Source organism: Mchenga conophoros, linkage group LG23 (genome assembly GCF_057382185.1).
Source record: "Mchenga conophoros isolate Kocher_MC1m ecotype Shallow Benthic linkage group LG23, M_conophoros_male_GT1.1, whole genome shotgun sequence".
Lineage (NCBI taxonomy): Eukaryota > Metazoa > Chordata > Actinopteri > Cichliformes > Cichlidae > Mchenga > Mchenga conophoros.
In genome coordinates, this window is record NC_140547.1 from 49,352,103 (window position 1) to 49,371,575 (window position 19,473).

The 19,473-nt window shown below is 43.5% G+C and overlaps 1 protein-coding gene across 1 annotated transcript in view; it reads left to right on the top strand.

Moving 5' to 3' along the window:
- LOC146548234 (NACHT, LRR and PYD domains-containing protein 12-like) overlaps positions 1–19,473 on the top strand; it is a 33,610-nt gene that overhangs the window by 2,299 nt on the left and 11,838 nt on the right. The window contains exon 3 of the mRNA XM_085263824.1: positions 1,932–2,105. Within this exon, the coding sequence (XP_085119950.1) occupies positions 1,932–2,105 (174 nt within the window). The remainder of the gene's footprint in view (positions 1–1,931; positions 2,106–19,473) is intronic.

Below are 19,473 nucleotides of genomic sequence, written 5' to 3' on the forward strand. Positions count from 1 at the left end.
CAAAAATAAAACATACAGCTTATTGCACCAGCATGCATCTGCTGTTATGTAACTATCATTAGCTTACAGCTTAGAGTTTTTAAGGTATGTGCTAACTAAAAATAAAGACCAGATGATAGTTTATTAAACTTTTAATGAAATTTGCAGATTGTAGCAACAAACAGAAAGGCCCCCAAAATGTGTACCGAGTTCGTCAGTGTGATTTCTCCACGGTGAAAGCACACTGTGCTCCACATGGTTATGAAGATCTTGATTAACCACATTAGCTTCACATTAGTAACTTTGTCCTCGACAGCTCGGCCATCTTCAGAACCTGCCCAGGAATTGAACTGCACATGTGCACTGGCTCCAGACGTGGGGTTGTCCTGCATAGTCAGTGGTGTCAGTAGATCATTAAGTAAAATAATATGTAACTAGATTCCTTTGAAAGAGCAACCATGGACGACAAAGCTGGGCGGAGTCTGCTCTAAGACACCAAATGAGCAAATGTTTGCTGACCTGTATCAGTGATCACCTTTTTGTTGGCCTGGTCCCCCAGTCCTCCCACTCCCCCCGGTCCTCGGTGGATGCTGTCACTTCCTCTGACACTGGCTCACCATTTATGTTGTGTCAAGAATCAAACGTGAAGATCTAATTTACTCTAAACTCTCTGACTGTTACTAATATAGTCATAAAATATGCAACAACCACTGGAGATGGAGATGAAGCTTCAACTTGCATAAAATAGTTTATTAAAATCAGTTTGAATAAACCCAAGGCTCAGAGCAAAAGAGACAAAAGCGCCCCCAAGTGGTCAGACAATAGACGAACAGAATAAACCCTATCAAAGACAAACACGCTGGAAGCATCTTTTCTAACACTCCAGTATTTATTAGCATTTAGTATAAATTTATTGTGACTTTGAAGACGTTCAGTGTTTCCTTTGGTATAACGGAGGTCTGACTACAGTCCAGTAAACACACTGATTAGGATTATAGATTAAACTGCAGTAATACTTTCACAGTGTGCAGTGATGCACAGGTCCGAGTGGTTTTACACTGAAATTCTCAACAACAGGAAACTATAAGAATTTGTTACTCTAATAATAAACATAGAAGAAGAAAAACATTTTTCATTTAGAGTTGATGAATATAAATGAATTTGAACTTTACAAACCAATCAAAGACAAACTGATCCACGTGAGTTTATAACAATATTCAAAGGCTGCTGCTGGACACAGACAGGTAACATCATTTTGACTTGCTGTCACCTGGATCTGGAGTCATAAACACTGAAGCGCTGAACATTAATACAAGTCTGTTTCTGCCAACTAGTGATAAACCTGCAGACTAATGGCTCAGAAAGCTAAAAGGAGCCAATCATTTCTGTGTTTAGTTCCCCTGAAATCAGATGTGATATCAGCAGCTCTGAGTTCATTCATCATTATTGTCCAGTGATGACATTTCTGCTCCGTTTGGTGACAGTCAGCAGATTTTTCCTGAGTGTGGACGTGAACAGTCGTACCTGACAGCAGCAGGTAGCAAACAGAGATCGTCTTTCCAGCTGGAACTCTTCACTGAGCTGAGCTCATTCAAAATGTTCTGGATTCAAGACAGGAAACAGTCCACATGTGTGTCTTCACTCTGACTCTGGATCAGATCTCAGTGACAGACTGTGGACGTTATGGAAGCCTAAATGTGACACCATCTTCCTCCTTCATCTGCAGATTAAAGCCAAACAAAGATTCTCATTAAAAGTCTGCAGGTCTGAGAGAGACTGAATCGTTGTGTCATGTCAAACACAGTAAGAGGAGCTGAAGCACAGATGTGAAGAGCAGATGTTCATCAGATTATGACCTCACTTTGTTTTGTCTTCATATACATTCAGTCTGTGTTTATAATGCAGACTTTCTGCTTTTATAATAACATATTTTATATTTTCTGTAATCTCAGACTGGCTGACTGTGGACTCTCAGAGACTCACTGTGAAGTTGTGGCCTCGGCCCTGAAGTCCATCCCCTCCCATCTGACAGAGCTGGACATTAGTAACAACAAGCTGCAGGATTCAGCAGTGAAGCTTCTGTGTGCTGGACTGGAGAGTCCAAACTGTCGACTGGAGACTCTGAGGTGAGTTCACTGACTGCAGCTGTTGTTGTGTTTCTATATTTCAGGCTGCAGAGACTTTGAGCTTGTGTGGAAACAGACAGAGAGAAAAGAAAGACATGAATGTCAAAGCTAATAAAGGTGAAGTTAGGAGCTGTGATGATGTTCATGTATCAGAAGCTGATCGGGCTGCTACAGAGACGACCCACACAGCTGCTGTGGTGAGGTTTGTGTTAAAGCAGAGGAACACAGGCCCACACATGACAGCAAAGCAGGTTTCAGGCTCTGTGAGAGGATTTCAAACAGAAGCTGGAGAAGAGAAAGGACTACAGAAAGAAGGCAGCTGAGACCAGTCCAAGTGTTTCCATGGAGCCCAGTCTAACATTCATTTATACACTAACGTACAGAAGTGAACGGGAACATGAATCCATAGTTTCAAATGTAGAAATAGTTCTCAGTTCATTTACAGAGTTTAATACAGTTCATGAGGAAATGTTCAAAACAGCAGCTGAGAAGAAATCTGCTTCACAAAGTTGGATCCAATTCCAATAGTTTGTGATGCACTTGAACGCAGCGTGAGCAGTTCACTGCCTAACCCCACAGAGACTGTCAGTCTGGACTTTTCTTTATTTCTATTGGCTGTCAGTGAGATTTCAGAGCAATCAGAGACTGTGGGTCTGTGTATGAAGTATAATTCATGTGCAGTTGTTGAAGTTGTAGAATGAGAAATGGCAGTTTGGGGTATTTCCTGCTTTCATTGTCCTGCTTGAAAATGTTTATTGACGTGTGAATTCATTCTTCAACGCTCGATTCTGCCTGAACAACGTGAAAACTTTGCTTTTCTTTGTGTAACACAATTCAACACACTGAAGCATCGACTTCTTTCATTATTACACAACAGCAGACTGGTGGCTAATAAACAGTGAATGATGCAGAAACAGATGTTTGAAGCTGTTCTTGGAGTACACTGAGAGAGAGAGAGCTGTGCAGGCAGGAACAGCCAAAGTCAGAGAGAATTCATGAGCATATTGATCAAACGTGAAGCAGAGTTTGGATCTTCTTTTGCTGCTGCTTCACTCAGTTTTGGTTGGAGACAGATGAAACCTGCAGCTTCAGGATCTGTGAGCTGTCCACTTTCAGCCCCGACGGCGTGTCCATGTACGTGCCGTCGAGTGAACGATCCACGCTCTGTGTTTCCATCTTTGTGTGTTTAGCTGCTCTCATTTACTGTTTTAGCTGTTTGCTGCTTGTTGAAATAGTTTGTGAGCTTTAACCTGAGATTCTGGCAAAATACATTTATATTAAACATCGATTCAGGATTGAATGAATCAACATCGTTTTATTCAAATTAAAACCATTTAAATGGGAACATGAATTTTTTACAGCCGCCTCTAATGCTGGGTAATGTCAGCTGGTCCATGTGCAGCTGGCTGTGAGGCTCAGGGAGCGTCTACAAAGTGCAACACTGAAAGAACATCATCCATAAATATTGAGTAATAACTGGACTCTCATACAGCGAGACTCAAATGCCTTTAAACATCAGCTTATCCTGCTGATCCAAGTCCAACACTGAGTTTGTAAAAACATGTTTGTCAATCATTTTGTTTGGTTTCTGAGGAAAATGATTCAATAAGTTGCTGCTAATACACAACATTTCATCATATTTCCTCATAACCCTCTTTTGTCTGACCATTTGATCCCATTTGAATTTGCAATAAAGGATCCACAGAGTTTGGTGACAATAATGACAGTAGATGTTTGTGTGAAAGTGCTGCAAGCAAATGAGTGTGTGATGTTCTTTCAGTGTTGCACTTTGTAGACGCTCCCTGAGCACTGGTCTCACAGCCAGCTGCACATAGAGACCAGTGTTGTTAGTCCAGGTCAGAAGATGACTTGTTGGAATGAAAATGAGCTTGTAGTTTGTCTGCTTTAATAATGTGACTGGAAAAAGGTGTTGGACTTCAAATATGTCCATTTCTGTCACACTTCACCTTTAAAAGTGAAGCCATGTGGTTCCTGGAAGGAAAAACACGACTTTTTCAAGTCTTTGTCCTGTTTTTATGAGAAATGTACAACTTTAATGTTCATCTTTTTTTTTTTTTAACTCAATTTTTATTATAATTTACAACATTACAACTTGTACTTGTCAATGTTCACAAGTAGGACAGTTACAGGAACCGCAATGCAGAAATGTAGATTAAAATAAGAACTGCAATTAGGAAGCACAAAACAAAACTGGGAAGCAAAACAAAACCCAAGCAAACAAACAAACAAACAGACAACAACAACAAAAACAAAACAAAACAAAAACTGTAATATTAAATAACATGTGACAAACTTAGCCGTAAATGGACAAAACGAAACAGACCTATGCTAAATTATTGAAACAGTAAAGCATGTATGGGTCGCCAACGCTCAGTAAACAATTCTCTCTGAATCCGCAGAGCAGATGTTATTTCCTCCATCTGGTAAATTTCTCTTGCTTTATCAATCCACATATTATATGAAGGTGGGTCAAGATTCAGCCATTTAATAGTGATACACTTTAGTGCTGCTGTAAGATTCTTAAGAGATACGTTTTATTGTTTCCCGCAAAACCCTTTGGTAAGACTCCTAAAATGGCTAACTGTTGGTCTTTTGTTAATGGTTGTTGGAAAACTGTACTGAGAACTTTAAATATGTCATTCCAAAGTGAGCAGATTTTTGGGCATGACCAGAATATATGTGAGTGGGTTCCTAAAGAAGTACCACAATTTCGCCAGCAGGTGTCAGGATTTGTAGGCTTCATTTTGGCCATTATCTCTGGGGTTCTAAAATATCTCATGACCACCTTCCATTTAAATTCTCTCCACAGCCCAGAATCAGTCACCAGATGGGCTTCACCGAACACCTCTTCCCAGGTGTCCTCTGAGATTTGAGTGCCAGTCTCAGCTTCCCACCTTGCCTTAATATCCAAAGTTGCATTTGTATTGAAACTCATAAATGTGTTATAAAAATGACTGATTAATTTTGGGGAGGAATTACTTTGAAATATTTTTAGAAATATTTCCTCAATGGGTGAGGGCTCCAAAACTTGCCTCCATTCTTTATGTTTTGTCAAAAAGCTTCTTAGCTGCAGAAATCTAAAAAAGTCAGAAGAAGGAAGCCGAAACTGACCTCAACTGTTCAAATGAGCTCAGGTGCCCATTCCTCACAACATGACAAAGTTTATGAAACCTACTATGTGACCATGCTCTGAAGCCAGAGTCTTCCACAATAGGAGAAAAACCCTGCAGGGAGGAGAGGCTTGATAACATTGAAATTTCTTTTGGAAGACCAAATGATTGTTTGATTCTACGCCAAATCTTTAGTGTGACCCTCGTCCGTTCCCCCATATGCACATTTTTAATTGAAATGTTAGAACAAAGCAGGGATTCCAATGATCTTTCGCACATTGTCTTCTCAATGTTTAGCCACTGAGTTTCAGACAAATCCCGCACCCATACAGTCAGGGGTCTCATCTGAGCTGCCCAGAAATAATATTTCAGGTTTGGAACAGCCAATCCCCCCTGCAGTTTTGACAGTTTTAATCTTTGGAACTTGATCCTTGGGCGTTTGCCTTGCCATATAAATTTGGAAAAAAGTTTATCTAAATTATCAAATGTAGAGTTGGGAATGTTTATAGGCAGCATTTGAAAAAGGTCTAGAAGTCTTGGCAATACATTCATACGTATACTCTCGATCCGACCCAAGAAAGACTGAGGCAGGACTGTCCATCTCTCTAAATCTTTTTTTATTTTTGCAACTATAACTTCATAATTTACTTTAAACAAGTCTGATAATGAGTGAGGAATTTGAATTCCTAAATACTTGATACCTTCGTCTGGCCATTTAAAGCCACATCGCTCCTTGAATGTTAGTGAAATGTTTCCTCCTATATCCATTGCCAATGTTTTGTCAATATTAACTTTGTAACCAGAGAGGGAACCGTAATAATTTCTCTTAAATGAGGTAAACTGACTGCAGGATTTGAAATGTATAAAAGTACATCGTCTGCATAGATGGACAATTTATGCTGTTCTCCATTAATTGAAAGGCCCTGAATTTCATGTTCTTCTCTAATCAACTGCGCCAGAGGCTCAATACTTATATCGAACAGCAGGGGCAACAATGGGCATCCTTGTCTACGCCCACGTTCCAGTGGAAATCGGGCTGATATTGTTCCATTTACCCGTACAGCCGCCATTGGGTTGGAATAAAGAATCTGTATCCACTTAATTAAGTTTGGCCCAAATTTGAATCTTTCAAGTGTATGGCCCAAGTACTGCCAGGAAACCCTGTCGAATGCTTTTTGCGCATCAAGAGACAGAATCATTGTTTCTTCTTGTTTGGTCTTGTACAAGGACATTAAGTTCAACAATCTACGAACATTGTCCCCATGGTGCCTTCCTGCAATGAACCCCGTTTGATCTGGATTTATAACCTGTGTAATAATCAGGGTTTGATCTGACTTCAACTTTTGGACCATATTACAAGTTTGCTGTTTCCTGAGTCTTATTGCCAGCAATCTACTAGTCCTACTACCCTGTTCATAGTACTTTTGTTTAATGAATCTTAAATTGCCCTCAATTTTCTCATTTATTAAACTATTAAGCTCACTACGTAACATTTTAAGATCGGAAAGCAAATTGGCTGTCTGTGCTTTTTTGTGTTGTTGATCTAGGTGTTTTATTTTGGCCTCCAATTCACACCGCCTAGCCTCTTTTCTTTTCTTCCTGGCACTTGCAAATGATATTATGCGACCTCTAATGTATGTCTTGGTGCAATCCCAGAGGGTTAAAGGCGATATTTTCGGAGTTGTGTTCAACTCCAAGTAAGTATTTAGTTCAGTATGTATGAACTCACAAAACTGGCTGTCATTTAGGAGTGAGGCATTTAATCGCCAGACTTTAATGTTCTTGATGCTCCTGTACCATATCTCTGTCATCCTCCTCGCTCCCTCTTTGCACTCACAGTCTTTGTGCATCATTAACACTCACATGAGGAAAACCAAAGTTTTACTGGGCAGAAGATGATCATCAGTGACGCTGTCTTTAAAACACTCTTGTTAGAAATGTTCGACTTTAATGTGAAACATTCAGAGTTTTTTCTCTTGTTGTGTTTGTTTGAAGCTGCTTCCTGTTGGCTTCAGCTGTTTGGAGTTTCCATTTTCTAAACTTCTACATTCTGAACCTTCTTCAGCTCTGAACAGATGATGAAACACTGGATGATTTCAAGCACTTTGTCTAATAAACTTACATCTTTCATTCTTTATACAGTGTCTGTGGTTTGTCAGATATTGGCCTTGATTATCTGGCAGCAGCACTGAAGTCCAACCCCTCGTATCCCACAGAGGTGGACCTGAGTGGAACCTACAGCAACCTGCAGGATTCAGGAGTGAAGCATCTGTGTGGTTTCCTGGAGAGTCCACGATGTCGATTTGAAACTCTGAGGTCAGTCAGCATGTTTTAGTTGTGCTGAGATGAATATGATGTGAAAGTTGTGCTGACACTAAACTGCAGACATCAGGCTGATATTATACTGATCCACACTGAGGATCTTCATGGTAAAGTCTGTTTTCTTCTTCTCTGGTTTAGTCCATTGACTGCAGCAGAACAATGTTCACATTTCAAACAGTGATACTCAACGTATGGCCCGCGGCCCACACGCGGCCTGCCCACCTTTCCTGATTCAGAGAGAGGGGACCCTGATTAACTGTGTAGCTTCTTCCTCACAGTTCTAAGTATCAGACACAACAATGAATAATCCACAGCTGACTGTCTTTAGCAGGTCAAAGGTCACGGCACACAGCACTCTGTGAAACAGTTTGGAGCAGGAATTCTTGCACATTTACAAACTGACACTGCTGCACGGCATGCTGGGTAATGCTAGCTGCTCAGGTATGGGCGTGCTAATGGCTGTGAGGCTCTGTGGCTGCAGAACACCGAAGAAGAGAAAAGAGAGGTGGAGGATGAAGAAAAGAGGCGGAGATGAAGCAGAAGTTTTGCTCCAGAGAGGAGCTGTGTCTGTGTGGGCGGGGCTCAGGCTGCTCCGCCCACACAGCGACAGTGAAGCAGGTGAAGAGTAATAAATGAAGACAGCAGACAGGATTTGATAAGCTGATGTACAAACATGTAGGTCGTGTCCAAATTCATGGGCTGCATCCTCCTGAGGCCGCATTTGTAGACCGATTACGTCACAGCGACACGTCGAAGGCTGTCCAAATTCGTAGACTCCTCCGAATGCAGCCAACAAATGCGTCCTCCTTTTCCCCGAATTTGAAGGATGGGTCGGGTGTGTCCTTCGTGGCCTACCATATCCCAGAATTCATAGCGCGGCCCAGCCAAACTCCAGTTTCCAACAATGGCGGCCGCTACTAAGTTTTAAAATTACTCATACTAATCTTTTTCGGTCACAAAATAAACTTTTAACATATTTTCAGGCGAGAAAGTAGCTGTGTAAACATCAAATATCTGCTCGGTTTATCAAGATACCGCATATTTGCAAAAGTGCTTCGACGTTTTCGGAGACGTCTGCTACCCACCAGCTCGATAGCTCGCCGGGAGCTCGAGGGTCACTGAAGCCGCCGAGAACGGCACAACTCCCGGCACATCATTTTCAGATCACCGCGGACTTTCGCTACTCAGGTTAAACGTGATATATAAGTCACTTAGACAACCTCAAAATGTTATTGTTTGGCTTTTTTCAGTGTTTTGTTTGTTCGTGAGTAAATCGGTTTGGCTGAGATTAAAGTTATTAGATTAGATTAGATAAAATAAAACTTTATTAATCCCCCAGGTGGGTTCCTCCTTGGTCTTTACAGAGCTGACTAAACGTCAAACAGAAAACTGATTAAACAGAAGTATGAGACGGTCGAGAATTTACGCCAGTGTCCTGTTATATTTTAGATAGCAAGGAGCAGACGGCTGAGTTTATTAAACTCCACCGAGACAGCGGTGACGCTAATCAGAAGGCTAGACCGTCCAATTTCCCCAGCCGTTTATTTCCAGCCTACCCGACCTTCTGAGGACCCAGCCCACGTAGACCGCAAAGGCCGGGTCCTCGGGAGGATGCAGCCCATGAATTTGGACACGACCGTAGAATGATGGTGGCAGCTACAGAAACAGGTCCATACAGACTGAAGCGTTTCTCAGTCTGAATGTACACTGCTGTTATAAGAGCTGTGGAAACTCAGGTCAAAAGGACGTAACCACACTGCTGACAGTTCCAGGACATTCACAGAGTTACAGCATCATTTGTGACCATAAAGACAGAAAGCTCATCCAAATCCTGGGATTAAAAGTCTGTCCTGGTGGTGTCCAGTCAAACACGTCTCTGTGAAAGCTTCAATCCAACAGGCTCCAAAGTCCTTCTGCTCATTTCCTCGCCGGGTTCTTGATGCTCCTGTACCATCTCTCTGTCATCCTCCTCGCTCCCTCTTTGCACACAGTCTTTGTGCATCATTAACACTCACATGTGGAAAACCAAAGTTTTACTGGGCAGAAGATGATCATCAGTGACTCTGTCTTTAAAACACTCTTGTTAGAAATGTTCGACTTTAATGTGAAACATTCAGAGTTTTTTCTCTTGTTGTGTTTGTTTGAAGCTGCTTCCTGTTGGCTTCAGCTGTTTGGAGTTTCCATTTTCTAAACTTCTACATTCTGAACCTTCTTCAGCTCTGAACAGATGATGAAACAATGAATGATTTCAAGCACTTTGTCTAATAAACTTACATCTTTCATTCTCTATACAGATTGGAGCGCTGTGATTTGTCAGAGATCAGCTGTGATTATCTGGAAGCAGTGCTGAAGCTCAACCCTTCGTATCCCAGAGTGGTGGACCTGAGCTACCACAAGCTGCAGGATTCAGGAGTGAAGCATCTGTGTGTTCTTCTGGAGAATCCACAACATCAAATTGAAACTCTGAGGTCAGTCTCCACGTTTTAGTTGTGCTGACACTGTCGATCTGTGGAACTAAAACCTTTATACAGGAAGTCTGGTTCAGCTCTTTGTAGACCTTCTAATCTCTGATGCTCTGAGTCTTACTCAGTAGATGATGCAGAGTTGTGAAGCCGATGTGGGTGAGGACACTCGCCCAGCTCTAACTACTTTGACGTCCAGGCGGCTTCCCTGCTTGTCCTGATACAAACAAACCTGAGTAACCTTGCAGGTCAGATCTCATCAGTCACACCTGTTATGGCAGCTCTCCTCTAGATTGTAGTTCTTGTTAACCTGGGATGGTTTTAGAAGCCTGGACCACAGACTGCAAGGGAAGATATTACTGGGAAAGGCCAAAGCAACCTATTAGACCCATTAAACACTAACATAGATGAATACTCAGATTTAAACCTTTATTGTTTCACAAAGGGTTAAAAAGGGAACGTCCACAGTTTAGACTGCAGCAGATTTTATTAAAGCAGTTTGACAGGAGCAAAGCAAAAACACAAAGAATAAGTGTTTCACATATTAATACATATAACATAATAATAAAAGAAAAGCAAAAGAATGATAAAAAAGAATGAAAAAGTTGTCCAGAGCAGCAGGATGTCTGAGGTCTGCAGAAACACAAAAACACAGCAGCTAAAAATAGTTGTTGAAAGAAAACGAGGTGGGAGCTGCTGATTCCTGAGCTTTGATACTGGATTAGCTTCAGTAGTTATTCCCATCACTGCTGTAGGAGCTACATTTAGTCACAGCTGATTGTCTCCTTTGACCAATCAGAAGACTACTGTTGTAAAAACAAGCAGACAAAGAACCAATGAGAGTGAAGAACAGGATAAAGAGCTCGTGTGATGGAGGCAAAGCAATAATCAGCAGACTGTAGCAGTTTCTATCTGGATGAAAGTAGAAGGAGCTCAGCGGAGCTCAGTCCCATATCTTTGTTTAGAAACAACATCAGTGATTTCCTGCTGCTCGAGATGATTCCAGCAGCTCTCATTACAGCAGCTGATGAGAGAAACAGCTGATGGCTCACAGCTCGTGCACTGTTGGATCTCCAGATGTTCACGTGGCTGAAGTCTGTGAAGAAACTGTGGTCCATGTAGTTCACACGGCCTCAGATTGGACCGAGCTCCCTGGATCACTGCAGCATCCTCAGCTGGTACATGGACGTCTCTGCTCCTCAGTCTTGGAGCCCCTGCAGGTCCGTCCACACCACCAGGGTCTTCTCACTCACCTTTCCTTTGTCCTCGTCCTTCATCGGCCGTGCTGTGTCTTTGTTCCTGCGGTGTTGTTCCCACGATGCAGCGCTGATGTTCCCTCCTTGAATGCACAACAAGTACGGTGCTGGTCTTTCTCGGGTGGAGCAGAGACAGATTGAAGTCTTTCAGGCTTTAGTGCCGACTTCCCTGACAGAGGCTGGACTCCATGGTCTGCACAGGAGGCTTCTACACTGTGTGGAGGTGACTCCTGGACTTGAAGACAGGCTGCAGGTACATGTGTGATGAAGAGGAGCTACAGCAGTGTGATGGAGCTGCAGGTGTGAAGGAAGTCCTGCTGTCCTGTCCCACCCTCATCTTTGCTTCCTCTGTCTTCTCTGGACTTGTCCTCCTGTTTCAGAAACAGCACTGCTTCATGCCGAGGGTGGACGGGAGCGTTGGCTCTGATTCTTTTACCGTCCACCACAAGGAGACACTGATGCTGACCTCCTGATTCATCTGCATGTGTTCTGCTTCACACTGCTCACCTCCACCAAAGACTTCACAAACATCTTCTTTCTTTGAGTCCAGTTTGTCCCACAAACACTTCCAAATCTCCTCCTCTGAGATTCTGCAGCTTCTTGCAGTGTGACTCAGCTGACTTCTGACAGACCACAGACTGGCACAGCATCCACATGTGTCTCCTTTCAAACAGGCTCTTGATGTTTCCTCCCACATCATTCTGGCCTCTCAGTCTCCTTTGTTCTCCAGCTCTGTAGCTCCAGCTGGTGAAGCTTCAGTTTTCCATGTTGGTAACAGTAAACTACAGCCTCTGCTGTCAGCTGGGTAACTAAACAGAGCTGCAGCACGTCTCTGCGGTGGTGCTACATCCAGCCTGCAGACGGCCGTCTACATGTTGTAGTGGTTTACAGTCACCAGGGGGCGCTGTCCCAGCCATGCAGGCAGTGGGCTGCTCTGCTTGTGCTGTTGTTGGTGAAGCTGAAGTGAAAGTGATAGGTTTGTAGTTTGAACCTATCCACTGGAACGTTAAGGACAATCTGCTACGCAGCAAAAAGCAAGACACAAGGCACCAAAGTTCTCTGGTTTACTCATGCATGAGGGAGACCTGGCTGGAGCCAAGCGTCGTTCCACCACTTGACCACCATCAGACTCTCAGCCAGGCTCCCCATAGCACTCCTTTTATTGTGGTTACATGAATATGCATAGGGTCATTAACATATAGCATCTCACATAGGTATACATGTGAACAAAGAATACTGTGTGTGTGTGTGTGTGTGTGTGTGTGTGTGTGTGTGTGTGTGTGTGGTACTGCTGATCAAAGGGTCATATAACATCCTTGGTCAGGAAGAGGGTAGACCCCCCTTCACCCTAGATGGTTCACCCTAGATAACATGGTGAGGAAGTCCAGCAGTTCATCTAAACAAAAAGCACTTAGACTAGAACAGACGTAGCTACGTTAATCCTGCCATAAAACAATAAGAGAAGGTACGACCTCTCTCGTGCTCCCAGGATGTGGGTGTGCATTCTAGTGTGGAATACACACCAAGCCCCTGCAGCCTGCTAAAGATCACACATCCTATCACTACACAATTGATTATACACCTCTAAGAATATATGGTTAAATATTTCCTAATACAAATGACAATAATAAAATCTAAACCTATCAGAAAGCGAGAGTTAAAACCCTGAACAGTGTCCACTGAGCTTCTCATGCTATTCTCATGCTCAAAGAAGTTTAACAGGAAGGACGACTCGTCCATCAGGCGTCCAGCTGTCCGTGACCGTGTCCACAGCAGAGTGTGACCGAGGCTTCATGCTAACACGCACACATGAAGCTAATACCACCACGAGCAGCTGCTCAGTGGATTTGGAGGACAAATGTCTGCAGCTTCTCACAGGCAGTATGCAGAATGTGGATCTCCACAAAGACTGTGGAGAGCTCGTCCCACACTCTAAATCCAAACTTGTCTGCACAAAACTTCTCACACGTTCCCGTCACAAGTGTCTTCTAAGTGAAGCTACCAGGTTCAGGTCCAGCTTGTTTATCTGGAGCTGCAGGAGATGATCCATCCTCACAAAGCAACACAGACAGCAGATATGCAAACACACAACACAACCAAAGGATTCTCTCTGCATGTCTGTGGCTGATGCTGCTGGAACGAAGCTGTTTGAAACCTTGTTGTTCTGCACTTTGGGACCAGAAGAGGAAACTGAAGCTCTGTGCAGAGGGTCCAATGGAAGCAGCCAAGCGCTGTAAGTGTCTGCTGTACAGGGATGCTGGTTCAGCTGTGGCTCAGTTTCACAGTGTGACTCAATAAAAGCAGCAGGAAATCAAAGCTTGATGCTTTCATCAGTGTGGAAATAAGAAAGTTTCCTGTGACAGACGCTGGAGCTCTTTCACTCTCAGCTTCACAGTTTCAGCTTCAAACTTCTTCCAACATGTTTCTAACACGGCCACATTCCACCTTAATGGAGCTGATATCTTGTGCATCAGCACATTTTCTAAAGGCAGCGATCACATCTTTAGTTTTGGATGTTTAACTGCAGATTGTTTATGTGTTTATAGCACATTAATTACAGCAGCAGCGTTGACCACAGTGCTGTACAAGAATCCAAAATAACGATTAAAATAACTCCTAATATTAATATCACACATCAAATATCAAATAACTCTCATGCTGTATTAAAAGCCAGTGAATACAAATGTGTTTTCAGAGCAGATTTACAGAGACTGACAGCAGGAGCTGGGGCTGTTCGATAGAACGATGTATATATGATGACCATATGAAAACATCTATCGTTTCATATCACGCTCTTTGTTTCCTGCTTATGTGTTTGTGTTTTCCAGATAAAGCTTTCAAAATAAATCTGAAGATCCTGTTGAGAGTTTTCAAAATAAACACAATACAGTACTGCGGTCGCTCGTTTATCGAGTTACGTTCTAAAAATAAGTCTCAGAATGAAGTAGCAGCTTTATGTTTTACAAGTATTATAGAAGTTTTAAGGCAGTTAAACCCTCACTGCACACTTTCTACACTTTTCTCAGACAGGCATGAACATTTTCACACTTTTCTCTCTTGTTTAAACAAAGTTCAAACCTTCATAGAAAAATAAGTTCATTATTAAAGAGTGAAAGCAAAGTGTTTCTGAAACGTGTCAAATCAGCCTTTGCTGGCATTAAATGAGCTTCTGTGTGAGGAGCACTCGTCCATGGCCTGGGCTCCTCGCTGTCAGGTAAAGTTTCATAAAGCTTTTGAGTTTTTCTGCAGATAATGTTGGTGTCCAGCACGATGTTCTTTTTCCTGCAGTCACTGAGCCACAAAGCCAAAGCTGACTCCATCCTTACGATGTTCTTGTTGTGGACAGTTACAACCTTTTTGCCTCCTTGTTGAAACTATGATGGTCAGCATCTTCCTCTGCCTTTGGCTGCTACCACAGGTGCAAAACGTCTCGTCATCATTGTTGTTTGTTGGGGACAAAACGTACAAACATACAGTGCAGCACTGCAGAGTCACACTGCTGTAAATTTGAACACATTCTGTACTGTACAGGAGACACGGCACGAGATTGGCTGACGATGGTCTACAGCCAATCAGGACGCAGAACACAACACGCTGTACAAAACAAAAGCATGCAAAATTGCACAAAAAAGATCAGCGAAACAGCGAGGCCGCCAAAGGTGAACTGTGTTACAGCGAGGGACCAGCGTATATTTGGTTGTTGGGACGATAAATGTCTTTGAGCTTGTGTCAGAAGACGAGCTGCAGCTTTCTGGACCAGCTGCAGTCTTGCCAGGCAGGTCCCACTAATTCCAACATATAAGGAGTTACAATAATCCAGCTGGGACGTCATGAAAACGTGGATCGCCCGTTCAAGGTTTTTAAAAGATAGAAATGATCTCACCTTAGATAAAAGCCTCAGTTTGAAGAAAGACCGCTGTACAACTGAGCTCAGCTGTTTTTCAAATTGCCGTCAAATATAAGCCCCAAATGTAATAATGCGATTTAATAAAAGAGCTGAACCAGTCTAATAGAGCGCCCTTGATGCCGCCATGCTCCAATGGTGAGGTCAAGATGCTGTGGTCAAGGCAGCAGTCAGATCCAAAAGCACAGCGGAGTCTCCTGATCAGTGGCTGATAAAAGATCATTAAGAACTTTCCAAAGTGCAGTTTCAGTGCTGTGAAGAGCTTTAAAACCAGACTGAAACCTTTACAACAGATTGCAGCTGAACAAATATAATCTTTTACAAAATCTTCGACAGGAAGGGAAGCTTTGAAATAGGCCTGAAGTTTGAGCGGACAGAGGATCCAGATCAGGTTTTTAGTACAGGCTGTACAACAGCATGTTTAAAACAGGCTGTACAACACCTGAACTAAGACTGCTGTTAAAAATCGCTAAGATGTCGGAACCGACAACCTTTAAAATCTTTTTAAACACGTGTTGGAACAACTTCATTTGGACAAGATGATGTCTTTATAGCATCACATCGTTCCTCCACCTGATCAAACCACACAGGCTCAAACTGATCAAAAACAGCTGAGCAGGTGAATATTTTAGCCCCGGTGCGATCTCGGGCGAGAGTATCGATGATGGCCAAAGGGCAGCGTCCAGCTCTACGGCCGCTGAAGAGCAGACTCAACAGACGCGCGTGATGTGGATCCTACTGCTCTAAAATTGGAGCTTCTTCAATCAATTAAAGAGGACATTCAATTTCAATTCAATTCAATTTTATTTATATAGCGCCAAATCACAACAAAAGTCGCCTCAAGGCGCTTCATAGATACAGAGAAAAACCCAACAATCATATGACCCCCTATGAGCAAGCACTTTGGCGACAGTGGGAAGGAAAAACTCCCTTTTAACAGGAAGAAACCTCCGGCAGAACCAGGCTCAGGGAGGGGCGGGGCCATCTGCTGTGATTGGTTGGGGTGAGAGAAGGAAGACAGGATAAAAGACATGCTGTGGAAGAGAGACAGAGGTTAATAACAGATATGATTCAATGCAGAGAGGTCTGTTAACACATAGTGAGTGAGAAAGGTGACTGGAAAGGAAAAACTCAATGCATCATGGGAATCCCCCGGCAGCCTACGTCTATTGCAGCATAACTAAAGGAGGATTCAGGGTCACCTGGTCCAGCCCTAACTATATGCTTTAGCAAAAAGGAAAGTTTGAAGCCTAATCTTAAAAGTAGAGATAGTGTCTGTCTCCCGAATCCAAACTGGAAGCTGGTTCCACAGAAGAGGGGCCTGAAAACTGAAGGCTCTGCCTCCCATTCTACTTTTAAATACTCTAGGAACAACAAGTAGGCCTGCAGAGCGAGAGCGAAGTGCTCTAATAGGGTGATATGGTACTACAAGGTCATTAAGATAAGATGGGGCCTGATTATTTAAGACCTTGTATGTGAGGAGCAGGATTTTGAATTCAATTCTGGATTTAACAGGAAGCCAATGAAGGGAAGCCAAAACAGGAGAAATATGCTCTCTCTTTCTAGTCCCTGTCAGGACTCTTGCTGCAGCATTTTGGATTAGCTGAAGGCTTTTCAGTGAGTTTTTTGGACTTCCTGATAATAATGAATTACAGTAGTCCAGCCTGGAAGTAATAAATGCATGAACTAGTTTTTCAGCGTCACTCTGAGACAATTCTCAATTCTAAACTACCATTCGCTTTAATTTTCCGCCAAAATCTCCAGGGTCTGACGTCAGCTACAACATTAATCGCTTGCCTCTGTCACTCTGAAGTCACATTGAGTTTTCCTCACTGACTGTTTTAGACAGGATTGTGGGAGCAACACAAAAAGCAGCTTCAGCTGGAAACACACAGTTTAGTGTCTTTGCTGCTCGCTTTAAGTCACAATAAACAGGAAACTCATTGTGTCTCATGTCAGAATCACTCATATACAGGACAGGAAGAGGCGGAGCTTATTTCCTGCAGGGAGCGGTTAGCAGTCTGTGTCTTTCTCATTTCTGACTCCTAAAGAGCTGAAAAACACAGGCTGTTATTGGCTGGCTGACACTGGGATTAATGTCCTTGAAGCCAGCAGTCTTTAATGTCCAGGTTCAGAACGGGCAGGTGAAAAACAGTCCTTTATGTCCTCTGATGTTCAATAAACTGTCCTGATTACTGAGGGAGCAGAGAAAGTGTCTCCATCACTCACCACAGCTGGATGCTCTGAAATCCTGGAATCCAGCTGTGGAGAGGAGCGCCGGCGGCGTGGACGCAGTTTAGTAATCAGGGAACGGGAGAGGAGGGAAACACAGCTGGGACCAATTACACACACGAGACAGGAAACAGTAACACAGGACTGTCAAAGTAAAACAGGAAATATAACACAGAGTCCAAAGTAAGGAGACGTGGGACACAGTGAAGACACAGAAACAGAAACCAGAACTATAATCACAAAACAAACTCAGAAACATAAAGAGTGAATCAGCTGATTCAGTGTTTGTGACAAAAACATGGATCCTGGTTAATAACTTTTATTTGTTATGTCTGCCAGTTCAGTACCTGTGGACTGGCAGACCGGGGTGGTGGTCCCCATCTTTAAGAAGGGGGACCGGAGGGTGTGTTCCAACTACAGGGGGATCACACTCCTCAGCCTCCCTGGGAAAGTCTATGCCAGGGTGCTGGAAAGGAGAGTTCGTCCGCTAGTCGAACCTCGGTACAGGAGGAACAATGCCTTTTTCGTCCTGGTCGCGGAACACTGGACCAGCTCTTTATCCTCTCGAGGATACTTGAGGGTGCATGGGAGTTTGCCCAACCAGTCTACATGTGTTTTGTGGACTTGGAGAAGGCATTCGACCGTGTCCCTCGGGGTGTCCTGTGGGAGGTGTTGCGGGAGTATGGGGTGTCTGGCCCATTGCTACGGGCCATTCGATCCCTATACAACCGTTGCAAGAGCTTGGTTCGCATTGCCGGCAATAAGTCGGACTCGTTCCCGGTGGGTGATGGGCTCCGCCAGGGCTGCCCTTTGTCTCCGGTTCTGTTCATAATTTTTATGGACAGGATTTCTAGGCGCAGCCAAGTGGCGGAGGGCTTTCGCTTTGGTGGCCTCAGAATCTCATCTCTCATTTTTGTGGATGATGTGGTTCTGTTGGCTTCATCGGGTGAGGGCCTCCAGCTCGCACTGGAATGGTTCGCAGCCGAGTGTGAAGCAGCGGGAATGAGGATCAGCACCTCCAAATCTGAGGCCATGGTTCTCAGCCGGAAAAGGGTGGAGTGCCCACTCCGGGTCGGGGATGAGTTCCTGCCCCAAGTGGAGGAGTTCAAGTATCTTGGGGTCTTGTTCGCGAGTGATGGGAGAAGGGAGCCGGAGATCGACAGACGGATTGGGGCTGCAGCTGCAGTAATGCGGACGCTGCACCGGTCCGTCGTAGTGAAGAGGGAGCTGAGTGTAAAAGCGAAGCTCTCAATTTACCGGTCGATCTACGTTCCTACCCTCACCTATGGCCACGAGCTGTGGGTAGTGACCGAAAGAACGAGATCACGGATACAAGCGGCAGAAATGAGCTTCCTCCGAAGGGTGGCTGGCCTCTCCCTTAGAGATAGGGTGAGAAGTTTGGCCATCCGGGAGGGGCTCAGCGTAGAGCAGCTGCTGCTCCACATCGAAAGGAGCCAGCTGAGGTGGTTCGGGCATCTGATAAGGATGCCCCCTGGGCGCCTCCTGGGTGAGTCCACTGTCAGAGGCCATAAGAAGATCATTTGTAACCTTCACTAAAGCTGTTTCTGTGCTGTGCTGAGCTCTGAAACCTGACTGAAACTCTTCAAATAAACCATTCCTCTGCAGATGATCTGTTAGCTGTTTGACAACTACTCTTTCAAGGATTTTTGATATGAAAGGAAGGTTGGAGATTGGCCTATAATTAGCTAAGACTGCTGGGTCTAGAGATGGCTTTTTGAGTAAAGGTTTAACTACAGCCAGCTTGAAGGCCTGTGGTACATAGACGATTATTAGAGATAGGTTGATCATATTTAAGATCGAAGAATTAATTAATGGCAGGACTTCTTTGAGCATGGGAGAATGGGGTCTAAAAGACACGTTGATGGTTTGGAGGAAGTAATTATTGAAGTTAACTCAGAAAGATCAATTGGAGAAAAAGAGTCTAACTTAACATCAATGGTACTAAGAGTAGCTGTAGATAATATTACATCTGTGGGATGATTATTGGTAACTTTTTCTCTAATGATAAAAAATTTTCTTTGTGAAGAAGTTCATGAAGTC